The 14,504-nt window shown below is 43.4% G+C and overlaps 1 protein-coding gene and 1 long non-coding RNA gene across 2 annotated transcripts in view; one reads left to right on the top strand and one right to left on the bottom strand.

Moving 5' to 3' along the window:
- Positions 1-5,932, bottom strand: part of LOC144075849 (uncharacterized) — a 30,509-nt gene extending 24,577 nt beyond the window's left edge. The window contains exon 1 of the long non-coding RNA XR_013300649.1: positions 5,783-5,932. This is a non-coding gene — a long non-coding RNA (uncharacterized LOC144075849). The remainder of the gene's footprint in view (positions 1-5,782) is intronic.
- LOC144075845 (ski oncogene-like) overlaps positions 1-14,121 on the top strand; it is a 41,279-nt gene extending 27,158 nt beyond the window's left edge. Inside the window, exons 2-7 of the mRNA XM_077603274.1 lie at positions 10,568-10,681; positions 10,884-10,987; positions 11,151-11,335; positions 11,781-12,061; positions 12,193-12,423; positions 13,872-14,121. Coding sequence (XP_077459400.1) covers positions 10,568-10,681; positions 10,884-10,987; positions 11,151-11,335; positions 11,781-12,061; positions 12,193-12,423; positions 13,872-14,039 — 1,083 coding nt within the window. The 3' untranslated portion in view covers positions 14,040-14,121. The remainder of the gene's footprint in view (positions 1-10,567; positions 10,682-10,883; positions 10,988-11,150; positions 11,336-11,780; positions 12,062-12,192; positions 12,424-13,871) is intronic.
- Positions 14,122-14,504: the final 383 nt, after the last annotated feature.

Here is a 14,504-nt window from a genome sequence, read left to right as displayed (position 1 = left end):
AATTTTCTCCATGTAAACATAGCCAATGATAGACATCAAATCTATTTGAACTGGGATGGGTGTCGTTGAATGGTCATCCGATGATAGAATTAAGAAAGATGTGGTCGTTAGTAGATGAAGATGAATATTAAAAACAACCATTAACAGCAAAAGACATCCAATCTATCTTCACTGGGAGGCTCGAATGAACGAAATGATTAGAGAGCAAAACATATTTAGGAATAAAGCCCTAATATGGACCACTGCTACTAAGCATCCCCAATTTCAGGATGTACGTTATTATACGAGGGTGAGCGAGAAAACCCTGGCGCTGAAATGGCTATTTTGTGGAGTTCTGTTGGTTGAGTCAGGGCTGAGTTGAGTTTCTGCTGTTATGCGGTTGCCATGGAGAGAAAAACACTGGCGCTGGAGCAATAAAAGCATCCAGGAAAGGAAAAGACATTTGCGGACTCAAGGAACAGACAGCGGAGTTGGCCCAATTTTCTTTCTTTTTGCTGGACTGTTTATTTATTTAATACACACAGCGCCTTTTTATCGTCATGGAAGATGCAATGTTCGGGGGCCTCTCACCTAATTACTAGTGTAAGCAGATATTCTTTCCTATGGTTGGAGGAGGGCAGAAAAAGCAGTGTTTAAGGCTGGAATGTGTGATCTTAGGAACGGATGTTGTGGGTGTTTAATCCCCCGTTTTCCCCTTGCGGACAATTCCGCGGACAAGTGGAAACAAGCCAAAACCCTATTTGATCCTACTCAAATATTATTGTATGCGCGGGTTCTTTCTTTCGGTTTTTTTTCTTGCCTTGGTGTCTCTTCCAGAGAGAATATATTAAAACTAAATAAGTTCTTCCTGCTATACATTTTTCTGTACTGCTTGGACTCATTATGGTGTTGGCTGATCTGAAGACTGTCCAGGCTGGTTAGATAAGCCAGCCAATAGCAGAACGCACAAACTGGAATATTTTCAGAAATGCTACAACGTTCTTTCGTTCTTCCAATTTAAACATGGATTGGATGGGAAGCGCCGTCAATGGCACTGAAACATTAGCATTCACAGTCTTGCTAGTTGAAATAAATTGGAAAATGGTCTGTTTCCATCAATGGCATCCAATGAGTACGATTCCAATCATGATTAATCATTTTAAAAGTAAGTCAATAATAATTGCTAATACAGTGGTGCCTCGAGATACGAGCTTAATGTGTTCCGGGACTGAGCTCGTATGTTAACAGGATATTGGATTGGAAAAACATTTTTATTTGTTATAATTCGCCATCTATTAACAAAGTAACAAATAACTAGTGGTTTAATAGTACTAAAATGTGTTTAATAGTAGTAAAATTAGAGAGATTTCGCGGAGGGGAGACTTTTTGCACGGCAACGCACTCGTAACATAACAAACAAATTTAAATGAACTTGGATTACAACGCAGACACTCAAAAATAAATTTAATCGAACCTTACACTAAACTTTATTCTAATTTTGTTTTAAATTTGGCTACCTTTCTTCTCCCGGGTTGGCTCTATTTGCCCCGTATTGACCACTGTCTCAGAAAGGGTTAAATTAGGTTAAACTTGAAGTTTTCTCAGTGTGGCACAGAAAAAACACAACTACTTAATAACATTTCACTTCCTGCCAACAAAATGACACCTAGTTTTTGTCTAATGATAAATGATCCAATCATTCACCGCAAGTTCAAAAGGATTGGACTTCTATCACCGTCTTGGATCTACTAAGATTTTGGGCCTTCCAATAAAGTGAAGTTCAAATGTATTTGAACAAAAGCGTGGGTCTGTGGCTATCACAAGAGTCTTTCTGATGCCCGCATGACCCGGAAGGTCGCATTGAGCAGAATAGGCCGTCCATAAATTTCAGGCAGATTTACGACTCGGGTTCAAGCAATTAGCTCCGAAGCCATTCTCATGACAGACACCGCGTCGGTCAAACGACATCAGATGGGGAGCCCGAGCGAGCGCTGACACTGACTTCACCTCTGACGGATTTTACGAACCCCCACCCCTGAATCCAATCCTACCCCCGTCACCTCTTAACCTCTGGTATTCGTCCCATTTTCATCTTTCCAAATAAACCCGCCACCTGCCCTCCTCTTCGCTAGCTGCCGCGGGGGTGTCGGAGTGCGGGACGGTGGTTGTCGGAGGGTGTGCGCGGGCGCGCGGCTCAGCTTACCAGACGCGACGTTGCAAAACCGCAGCTCAGCTGACTCGCGAGCAGCTTTTATGTTTTGATATTTTTAAAACGAAAATTCCAGTCCTCGAGGTCCCGTTGGCTAGCCAAAACGTCTGCGCGGTGGTACAATCGAAGCGCTTGTGTGAATTTATATAAGTGGCCACAGGCGAGACACTTTGGAAACAGATTTAGGAAAGAGAAAACAACGATTCGATTGTAATAGAAAACAACAGTGTGGCCAACTTTAATCAGCTCCTATTGATATTCAGTGGATTTTTTTATTTTTATTTGATAGCATTTGATGGTCTTGGCTAAAGGTTAATAGGTCCAAAGTGTTAACTTTTGAATCTTTTACTACGTGAACTCTTTACGGCTAAATTTAGCTTTAACTTATACAGTGGTACCTCGACATACGAGTGCCCCGATATACGAGCAATTTGAGATACGAGTAAAATTTTGGGCAAATATTTATCTTGAGATACGAGACAAATTTTGATATACGAGCATACAGTGGACGCGAGACTCCCTCGTGTAATGTCTCTACGAGCACTGGGCAAAGCATTGCATTTTTTAAAGTGTTTTTTTTCCCGTTAGTCAGTGCGAATACGCCTACTTCTCGTTGGCAAGTGGTCGTGCGTTATCCTATTGTGAGGACATTTGTGTGCATCATTTTGGGAATATTTTGAAGGGAATACAAAAGCAAACAACCCTCGATAGGTTGCATCTGAAAATCAGGGTGGAGGCGGGGCAAATAGAACCAACCAGGAGAAGAAAGGTATCAAAATTCAAAACAAAATTAGAATTAAGTTTAGTGTAAGGTTAGACAAAATTTATTTTTGAGTGTGTCTGCATCGTAATCCAAGTTCGTTTAAATTTGTTTATGTTATGTTACGAGCGCGTTGCCGTGCAAAAAGTACCCCCCTCTCTCTCCGTCTCTCTCCCCTCCGCGAATTCCGTCTAATTTTAATAATATTAAACCCATTTTAGTTCTATTAAACCACTAGTTATTTGTTACTTTGTTAATAGATGGCGAATTAGAACATATAAAAATGTTTTTCCAATCCAAAATCCTGTTTTGGGTGTTTTTTCAGAGGGTTGGAACGAATTAATTTGTTTTTAGTTCATTTCTATGAGAAACGTTTGTTTGAGTTACGAGAAAATCAACATACGAGCTCAGTCCCGGAACGCATTAAGCTCGTATCTCGCGGTACCACTGTACCAAATTTGTTGTCATTACATGGTGCTTTAAATCCGCCCGAGGTTTTGTTATCCAAACCTTTTCAATGGCGCTAAAACATCATCAGTGTCTCAGCCTGATCGCCATTAATGGGCTTAATCTGGCCTCCGGCGGGGCACAATGGGACGCTTCCATCCATTTGGCCCGTGTGTCGCCCAGACTGAGAAGTCTTGACCCCCCCAAGGCGATAAGCTGGACTATTTGTACCTGAGCCACAACTGGGAGGCGTGATCCGGTACCTGCCGGTACCATTGACACCATTCTTGCATGTGTGTTTGGAACTGTTACTGTTTGGGTTGTGGAGAGGTTATCCAGTGACATTTTAATCGTCTTTGGGCCTCCTTTGCCGCGGTATTAGAATTAAGCCGGCGGATTAAAAACTCGGGCAGTCAGACAGCGATTTCGCTGTCTCGCTGTTTACAGCAGTGCGCTTTGTTTTTGTTTTGGGCTTGGAGACGGGGGGTGGGGGTGGGGGTGAGGGGCTGCTAAAACTGGGAGGGTGTCCACGCTCTAACTAATGTTTTGCAGTTTCCAAACAGACAGATGAGAGGAGGATGATTGCGGTTTTGAGGGCAGGGAGTGAGAAACCGCCATCTTGTTCCGGTCCGTTTTTATTACGAAAAAAAAAGCCCCAAACGATTCCATCGTAAAACCCGCGTTGCTCGTTTCTGACTCAGCTGTGATGGATTGTTGCTATTTCATTTATGACCGTGGCTAACGGATGTGTCTTCATTTTCGTCATCTGGTATTATTCGTTTTAGGCATATATTCTTTATCCTCTGCCAAAATGACGAATATTACTGCTACTGAGTCAAAGTCGAAACACCTCATGCTTGTTTACGTGGCCTCGTATATCCAGGTTTACTGCTAAAACATGTTTTTGATAAGGTTATGTGCTGCGCGTGAACATAGTGACGGTGACTTTAACTCTCTCGCTGCCATTGACGACAATAAACGCCCAGCAGAAATGGATTGGCATCAATCGGGATAGAGTTACGATTGCACAAAACGTACGGCGTGAATTGCACGGACGAGCAATCGTGATGAAAAATCCGAGGCCCAAGGTGGCCATCCGAACAGATCGAGCCGAGCTGCACCAACCGAGCACCAGATGAGGGTCAGTGAATGCCAAAGGATTAAGCTCGCATAGCCAAGATGGCGTTGGCACCGGTGCGCAGCGGAGATCAAGTTCTGTGCAAGCACGCACATGCACACGCGTACATGAATGAACAAGGTTCCGTCCGGTATATAATAACGATACGACGCACAGCACGTACTGGATCGGGTTTGGAATTTGCAGCTGTTCGACCTAAAATCGTCTTTTTTAAATGAAAAAAAAATCCCCAAGTTGCACGGAAAGCATAAGAAATAATAATGAAAGGATTCATAAAATGTAAGTGTAGGTCAGCTTTTCCTCGCTAACCTTCACCCCCTCCAGCGTTCTGCTTAACATCGCAGCTGCTACTGCATTGGAAGTGTGCTAAATGTGAAAAGAAGCAGAAAAGCAAGAGTGCATGTGTGCGCGCGCACGTTGGGGGTCTTTTAGTAAAAGCTCATAAATAAATCTCTTGGTTATCGCCCCTCATAATTCAATTGTATCACAGTAGGGGTTCGGCTCAAAGGCACCAATGTGTGCTCTAAATAATAATGACAATAAACGTAAATGGATTACTTGAGGGGGATAAAGTACAAAAAAATGATATGGTTTGATTAAATTACTTTGTAATTTAATTTAAAATATTTTCCCCCAAAGCTCCCATTTATTCAAATGGCTTATATAAATAAAATCCATTGAAATGGAAATTAATTATATGAAATTATTTGTTATTCATTTGGTAAATGATGCTAATTTTCTACCTACTCTTTAATTGGACATTAGTTCATTCGCTGGAAACTCACAATTGTGTCAAGATTGTACACAGTAAATACATTTGTTTTTTAACTTTCGAAATAGATTACCTTCAATTTATCTTTTCCTTCTAAAATATAGTCCCTTTTAGAAGACTACATGGGATTGACAGCTCTGTGCTGAAGTTTACTGTCAATCTGAATAAGAGCCTCAATGATAATAATCATTAGCATATTACACTCAAACTATTCTATTGATGAATCCGTGGTCAAATAAAAACCTAGTCTGACCTTAGCCATCAACACCAAGTAGTGTTATTGTGGTAAAAGCTAAATCGGATGTCATTAGATCAGGGCTTTCCAACCTTCACAGAGTACATAAGGCACTCCTGATGTCGGACCCGGTCCAAAGATAGGCTTGGCTAACACGTTGGCGTTAACGGCGTCCAATCGGCGGTCATATGGGTTACCGGCCATCTTGAACGGAGGTTGCCGGCGCTGTTGAAATGACTTACGAGCTGCACATGGCGTGTGGTCGCGCTCCACGAGGAGAGAGTGACACAGGACACCGCTGTCAACAGGCAGGTGGCACGTTCTGTTGTCACGGTGGCCTTGTTTGGACCTCGGTTGGAATTTGGCGCAGTCGCCTTGGTTTCTGGTGTGCCTAGCCAAGAAAGATGGCAAGCTTTAATAACATGACAACTACAAATAATAGGATGATTCATTTGGTGATCATAATGTGCTCGACAAACTAAAAGGGAATTTCATACAATAATGAGGAAGATGGCAATAGTGGTTAATTCCAAACAAATTATTTCATGAAATGATGATACCATATAAAAGTCACATGCACAGGCAACAAATTCAAACGAAACTGACTGAGAGCAATAATAGGTTGCCCCCTATATGTCAGCATTGGAACAAAGTCTAAACTGTATTTCTCAGAAAAATGTACCTTTTCTCTATTTGTTTCTGCACTTCACTTTTAAATGACATAGATTGAGTAGTTCCACCTTTGAGTAGACTTGGGCCCGTGGTTAACTTTCTTTACTGTCCTCTATCTTGAATGTCTATCAGCGATTAAGTTCACATAGATTGGACATCTACCACCATGAATAAAAAAAGGACAAAAACTGAGTTTTCCCTAATCTTATCCACGAATGAGTCAACTCTCCACACTTGTGAATGCAAATGTACATTGCCGCCTATTTCTGTCCCGTGGTCGGTTGTCAACCGGCTCCTGTTGCGCTATATTACGAAATCTTCGCGTGGACTGCTAAATCAGCCGCACGTCGCACCTTTTTTTAGGATCGGCGTCTCCTCTCGGCCCGTCATCTCATCCAGTCTCAATCCCAAGACAATTAGGACAATCCAATAAGCTTGGCGGTAATGCCGACCTCATGTCAAGCCCCATGTGTGTGTCGGGACCGTCATGGCTGGGTGCAGCTACATAAACACAGCGGCCCTAAAAGTAGACGCACTGGTGAATGAGCTTAAGTGAGGGGAAATTGGAGCACGATGTTAGGGTTAAAGTCGGGATGGAGTTTCAAGGATATCTGGATCGGACACCTCCGAACATCGCCCAGCTGTTGCAAGGTGACCACGGGGGGCTTTATATAAAGCAGAGTCCCACAATTGATAAAGAGCCCGCATCCGGCCGAGCGCGAGGGATCCGATGACGACGGCCGGCCTTTCCCCGAGCGGGAGGCCGTTTCCTAAAGGGAGCGCGGCCAGTTGGTGTGTCCTTGAGGGAGACGGTGCCCAGCTAAACACACGCGGAGCTGGGGGATTACAACGAGGGCTTTAGCGGAGGGAAGGAAGCGGTTATCTGAAACTGTTGTGTCTTCTTGGTTGTTAAAGCAGAGGCGAATAAGCGTCGGTACGGCCAGTGAGTTGTTGCCCCGGGAAGTTCAGCTGAGGGAGGCTATTTCCGGCTCGCCAGATGAGAGCCGACCCGCGTCGGGCTTCTTGGATAACTTCCTTTAGTTGGACCGTTTTTTTTTTTGCTGCAACAGATGCTGGATGAATCTATTTAAGACTTCTGTCATTGGTTTAGACATGGGAAAGTTTTAAGGCCAGAGGCATATCCTCACAAAGATATTTTGGGAGGGTTTCAATGGGAATTGTAACGGTTGATAACGCTTGACCGACAGCAGCTTTACCGCTTTGGACCTGGTCAATTGAGGAAAAAGTCCTCATGATTAGAGTGGTCAATGTTGACTCGCCCTACTCCAGTCAGCACAATATCCACAAAATATTTCTCCAACGATGCCGTTGAAGCGACACGTCAGGCAACGCGAGTGAGTCCTACCATCGGAATTGCAGTGCACCTCTAATTAAAAAATAAAGCATGTCTGCTCTGGCCCGGGCGGCTATTAGAGGCTGTTTAGCCTGCGGATTTGCTTTGAAAGGCCGCTTCATTACAGCACCTCAAAGCCATATCATACAATGGCCGGTTGAAAAGGCCAGTGCTTGAATGGAGTCTTAAAGAAGCCAAGGGGTGGGGGACGGACTTGGCCTTGAAGTAAACATTCCTGCAGCTCACTGTTTCCTCTGTGTTCCCTCTCCCTTGGCCCACCTCCCTCCTACCCTGGTTCCCACAGGGACTCGCTCGGCCACAGGAAGTCTGAGGAGGGAGCTCGCCGCTTACGTGTACAGTATCATGTGACGTGGTGGAAAGCGTCTTTTATCATCCGTGGGCGACGGAATATGAAAGAACTGATCAAAGATTGATCAATAGCTAATCGATGATCAAACTAGCATTTTTTTATAATTAATGACGTTCAAATCCTTTTCAAGCCCCTTTATCTATAATCCTTACAAAGCGTGATTTATGGGTGTGTGAGTGTGTGTATGTTAAGATTCTCTCGCTATCTTTGTCCAAACCGTGCAACGTACAGACTTGAATTTTTTTATGGTGGCCAGAAATGGCTGTCGGATCCTAATAGACGATTGAATTTCTTTACCTTCTCTAAGGGTGTAAACTCAATCTTTTATTTGTTAAAAACTCATTTTTCAAAACTATTTTTAATAACGCAACAATTGTCTTTTGGTTCTAAACAAGCAGGGGGGCTCAGTAGGAAATAATCTCAGAATTCTCTGGCCCCTGATGCAAACAAAATGAATAGCTTTCACTTTTTCAAACCCAAAGGAAATTTTTGGGAACTGTGGGCAAAAATATTGGGAAAAATTCTGTGGTAGTCGAGATGTGCAAGGATGCGCCAACCACTATAGTCAAATATTTTTTTATGTTTAACTTGTTCACGATTAATGACTCTGCCAATTGAAACCACAATGGACGTCAATTTGTTAGTTCACATTCTACTTCCAGTCATTTAAACACTGGGACACAAAGTACAAGTAATGTTATGACTCTCCCTTGCCGAGCTATGTCTACGAAGCCTGAGGTCAACGTCATATTTAGCCACGCGGGTCCCTTGCGGTGTCTGGGGAGTGTCTGCTTCGAGCCTTTGTTATGTCTAGCCAATCTTCGTGCGGAACTGAAAAAAAAAAAAACGGGAGTGGAAAAAGACACTTGGCAGATCGCTTGACTTATAGGGAAGGTGAGAGGGCCGTCGCAGTCTGGATTCAAAGAATGAACTTGAAGAAGCCAGTGTGTGTGTATAGTAATGTGTAAAGTGGTGACTGGTTAAACAGGTAGAGAAGACGTGTGTGTGTGTGTGTGCGTGTGAGTCAGACAGACAGAAAAGGAGGTCCAGACAAACATGTCTTGTGCAACAAGACAAGTAGTGCATGAAAAGTCAGAACAACAATGCCGACAGTGTTAAGAATGTACGCTGGTTGGGTTTTATATAATACTGGCCACAAATATCTGTTCAAATTTGGAAAAATTAGAAGCTTAATTGAATAATTTAAGCTACGTGACTACAAGTACAGTACACTGTAAAAGGCAGGGGTGTTCACCACGTCGATCGCTAAGGTACTATTCAATAGTACCTTGTGTGAGAAACATAGGGAAATTTGAAGATTCTAGAAGACACGGTACTATTAAAAAAGAAAAAAATCCGGTCCATGAACTTACAATGGACTGGATCTTTTTTTAATAGTACTGTGTCTTCTAGAATCTTCAAATTTTCCTATGTTTCTCAAAACGTGACCCGCGCACTGACTGTTGGGACTTGCCTCCCTTATGGCAAATCTGTGACGTGCGAGCAATTACCAAAAGGTGCAGATTCTTTTGAAGGTGATGTTAAGGTTAGGTTTTTTTTTAAAGGCAGTGGTTTGGCATTAAGGGACGCCTTCAGGAAATGAGTGTTCGTCAATGGGATGCTTTTAAACGAGTGGAAAATAAGTGTATGCTGCCTGGATAGCGGCCAGTGCGGTTTTCACCCTCCCCATTTTGAGGCGGCGCCAGGTACAGTGCAAACCACATGAATTCTTAAACCGTGCATTCTCGAGTCAATTAAAGTAATTGCGCTTGAAGAGTTGCGCAACGCCGACGGGGGAAAAAAGCGAATACGACGATACGGAAAACTTCCTCGGCCCGCAAGTCTGCACTTGTCGCACCGAGGGAAGTGTTTACTTAGGTGGGGCGTGGAGACCCGCACAGGCCTGCTGCTAGCTTACTCACTCCCATGACATTCCGCCCGTAGCTCACGTCGAGCACGAACATCGGCCAACGAGCAACCGCCCGACGTTTTCGCGCCACGATACCAAACGGGATGCGTGTCGGTGCTAACGCGCCGATTCAGAAATCCTCAACGGTTGAGCGGCAGACCACGTTTAGCGTTAAGCGGGCTCGCCGTGAATCACGTCTCGCAGCTTTCACACATCGAGCTTGGTGAGATCTGCTTGGTTGGTGCGAGTGTCGACATGCATATGTGTGCGTGGGAGTGGGAGTGTGTAGGAGTGTGTGTCTGGTACAATGTGCTCAAGGGTGGGTGGTGTTAAGTCACGTCTGGCACTGCATACCTGAGCTAGCGGTTATAGATGTGGCCTCATGTTTGAATTATCTTGTCACATTTTAGCGTCATTTATATAGGTTCGAACCCGCCAACCACAACTCCGATGAAAACAAGCAGAGTGAAAATGGATGTTATTGTGGCAATGCTTTGATTTGGCCACATTTGGTATTACTTTTTGGGACGCAAAAACAAACGTTTTCCAACCTAAACGCCTTATTCAACATATTTATATATATATTATTGACATTGCCACTGATGAACACCCACCAAAAAATTCTCCTATTGATTGTCAACTCAAATCAGTTTCTATCCTTCAAATTTCTAAGCCTTCAAATGCCAGCACTAAACAAACACTTCTTGTCTCTCCCTTGGCAGTCTCCAAGTCCTGTCTCAGCAAAGCGTCCCAAACTGGAAAAATTGCAATCTCCGTCAGCTGACGAGGACCGCAAAGCCGAGTGGTTGCAGTCTCTGTCCAGGTCCGCGCACAAGGTTAGTAAAAGGACCCAAAAAAAATTGAAAAGTACATTTGGCGTTCAACACAAACGGAAGCAAGCCCAGAAGCCAAGTCTTGGCATGATCATCAATGGACGATGAAACTAGATAAAGCTTTTTTTTCCTAGAATCTTTTTTATACACAAATGATTTTTTTTCTACTCCATCGTGACTCAAGCTTGCCGTTTTCGGTTTCCAGGAGCTGAAACAAATCCAGCTCAAGCAGAGACCTTCAGCGTTCCGGCCTTGGTCTCCAAAAAGCTCGGAGAGGGAGAAAGCAGCTGTTCGAAGCCAGCAAGAGAGGTGAGACCAAACATTGAAGGTCTTTTGTAGCTGAGAGAAAATGGAAGATCTTTTTAGGCTGTTTGTTATATTATCGGACTCTTGATAAGTTCTCCGTGAGCCGGATTAAAGTGGAAAGCTGATGGTGCTCCTAATTTAAATAGAGCGCCCGTTGCCCTTGCAGGTCTAATTTAAAGAGTCCGCAGACTTTGGCACAAGCTCCGGCGAGCCTTCTGTTGCATCCCAGAGACAGCTACGCTCCCGGCAGGGGGGCCGCGACGGTCCAAGGAGGGCAAAATGGCGCCCAGGCATCCCATCCCGACGATATGGACACGGACGGCGAGATCGATGTGGATAACTGCGATGATCGTGAGTACAGTCAAGCGTCTAGTAGTAGAGGGAATGCTTCTCCAGACTACACTAAGTCAATTACTCAGTTCAGAGAAAGAGTCATTTGATCCATGCACAATGGCGCCACCGCGTGTTTCTTACTAGATGTTAATTGTGCTATAACATGAAGAACAATTATGGAAAAAAATAGTTCATTTTAACTGGCTGATTATTAACCTTTCCTGGGGCACATTTAACCCCCTTTAGAGCCGAAGTGACTATTCTAAATATTACTATCAAACATTAGCAATTACTTTAATATTATTGATCATTGTTTTTATATAGTTTCCATGACTAATGTATATTAACAAAAACTAAATTAATGAATTTAAACACAACAAATTAAAACAGAAATACACACCGTTTACAGCCCCCAAATAACAAATTCACATTCTCTATCTAACTCCCAATATTTGGTGTGCAGGTCCACTGCCAGTGTCCTCCCTGGCTTCACCCCCCTCCGCCTGCAGCAGCGCCCCTCAAACCCAAACCCCACAGAGCAGGGATGCCTCTCCACCTCAAGAGGCAGCCACCTGGCTGTCAGGACCCGTCTGCCCCGAGGTGGACGCTCTCAGACAGACACTGTACGCTGGCGTGGACACCAAAGAGGCTCGAGAGAAACTCCTGCAGGAGGTCGTCAAGATGAGGATGAGGCAAGAAGAAAAGTTGGCGACCGCCGTGCAGGCTAAACGAAGCCTTCAGCAGGTAACCAAAACACCTTCCATTTCAATTCTAAAAACCTCCGTCCGATCCCTCGCTTTTCAAAGTTTACTACCCCTGTTGTCAAAGATATGAAAATGAGATGAAATTCCGATCATTCTGCGTCGTTTTGGCAGGAATTGGAGTTTGTGAAGGTGGCCAAGAAAGGCCGCCTCCGCGAGGCCGTGGAGGCCAAAAGGAACCTGCGGAAGGAGATCGAGCGCCTCCGCGTGGACTGGGAGAGAAAGACCAGAGAAGCCGAGGAGGCGTGCAGCAGGCTCAAGAGAGAACTGGAACAAGAAAGGAGGCAGAGAGGCTGCGATAAAGGATGCGAGGCCGAGAGGCTCCGTGCCAAGTATTCCGCGCAGGTGAGATGCGGCGCCAAGGAACATGCTGTCTATAGTTTATCATTAGGATCCGATCAGGTCAATTTCAGAGAATAGGTATGGCGTAAAAAAAGATGTTACCCTTTATTTTTACGGACTGTATTTTTACACATTGGCTTCTATGATAGGCGATAGGCGTCCAATCCGTATTGGCCTGGAGGGCTGACACAGTCAATGAGCGTGAATTGATTAAGCGTTACAAGCAACAAAATAATCCAGAAGTGGTGTATAAATTTAAATGCATAGTATATTTTTTACTTTATATTTCTAATTACATGACAAAAATAGACATAGAAAACACCCAGGGACACCAAAAATATATAGAAAATAAATAAAGTTGTTGAATTGATCACGTTTGAACAACTATATTTTGGATATACTAAAAGTTATTGATGTCAAACATATTGTGGGATATTTTCTATCACCACAGCACCATCTGCTGAATAAACAGGGTCACTGAATTTATCTATCAATTGACATAGAGGTAATCCAGTTCAGATTTAGTGGAGGAACCAGTGACCAAGCTAGCTACCCTTAATGCTATATAATTGTATTCATAATTACTCGGTACTTACCGGTTTAAACCGGGCAAATCCTCTGTCTTGACATCAGGTGATGATTCTTGTCACTTTAATCGCCGTTGAGATAACTCAGACAACTGTCAAAAATAAAAACGTGAAAACGGTTTATCAAATGTACATAAATGCATGTGATTTAACAAGATCTAGTCAACAATGTTAGCAAGCTAGCATGCTAAATGCCACTCAAACGCTAGCCATTAACTCATAACGCTATTTACTAAACTTGCGCACAAAGTAATCTAGCACAAGTTCTAAGTGCACATAAAAGACATGCAAATTTTGCATCTATCTGACCAAAATGACTACTTTTACGAATTCTATAAGGAGGCAGAGTTTGCACATGCTTACAGGTTGTGTTTGGCTCAGAGCATGGAGAATCTAAACAGGAAGTGCCTACCGTAACAACATCCGGTTTGCCTTTCTAGATTGACCATACAATTGCTCTGCGAACCACAAGGAAAGAAAACATATCTAAGATCGTAAAAATAGAGTCTAAAAAAAGAAGTACATTTATTTTTACGCTGTTAAAGTAGTAGTTGCATATAGTTACCTGGAAGGTGAAATATTAATAATATTAAATGAGCACAATTTAACATCTTTGTTTGTTTTGTTTTTTAAATAAAGTTTCCTTAAAAATCAAATTATTGAAGCCAAAGTCCAAGTCTGAAAAGGTTTTGGTTCAATTCCTTTTAAATTCATTGATGGCAATAGACACGTCCAATGTATATGGGGTGGGGGCTGGCCTTGAAATAGGATCATTTGAAGACAGCTTTCGATCTGTACTTGTAATGTACTTAAACATGAAGGGTTTCTTATTTTTAACTCCGCTCTCCACAACCCCGTCGCCAGATGGACGAACTGCACTCTCAGCTGCAGCAGGCCGAGGCGGACCGCGACCAGCTGCGACGAGAACTGCGGCAAGAACGAGAGGCGCGCCAGACCCTGGAGGACGCTGTTCGAGACCTGCGGTCCCAGCTGGCCACCCAGGACACGACGCCTCCAAGTGCTCCGTCCTAAAGCGGAGACAGAATGGATGTACAATCAATTCCAGATTACATTTATGGATGGATGATGAATCAACAGGAGGGAGTTTTTGTTTAGGTTTTTTTTTAGGAAATGAAAACTGGATGAGGAAGCATGATGTCCACACCTCCACGAGTGACAGTTTTTGCAAAGAGCTCATTGGAGAAAGGCCACATCACACTTACTTGAATATGAAGGGAATGGTCACACAGTCCAAAATGGTGCCACAAAAGTATTGGTACACTCCAAGGTGTCACTGCAGACCACTGGACCCAAGAGACACCTGTTTACCACTATTCACTTTTAATATCAGCTTGCTTTTTTATATAGAATATCAATATACATATGAATCCAACAGTGTAGAGGATGTACTTTTAAAGATATATTTGTTGTATATTCCATAGGCAAGAAAAGTGTACGCATTTGAGGCTGAAGTATTGGATGCATTTTTTATATAAA

The sequence above is a fragment of the Stigmatopora argus genome, chromosome 6 (assembly GCF_051989625.1).
Source record: "Stigmatopora argus isolate UIUO_Sarg chromosome 6, RoL_Sarg_1.0, whole genome shotgun sequence".
NCBI classification, from domain to species: domain Eukaryota; kingdom Metazoa; phylum Chordata; class Actinopteri; order Syngnathiformes; family Syngnathidae; genus Stigmatopora; species Stigmatopora argus.
Note: the sequence above shows the minus strand (reverse complement) of the source record. Positions and strands in the feature narration are given on the sequence as shown.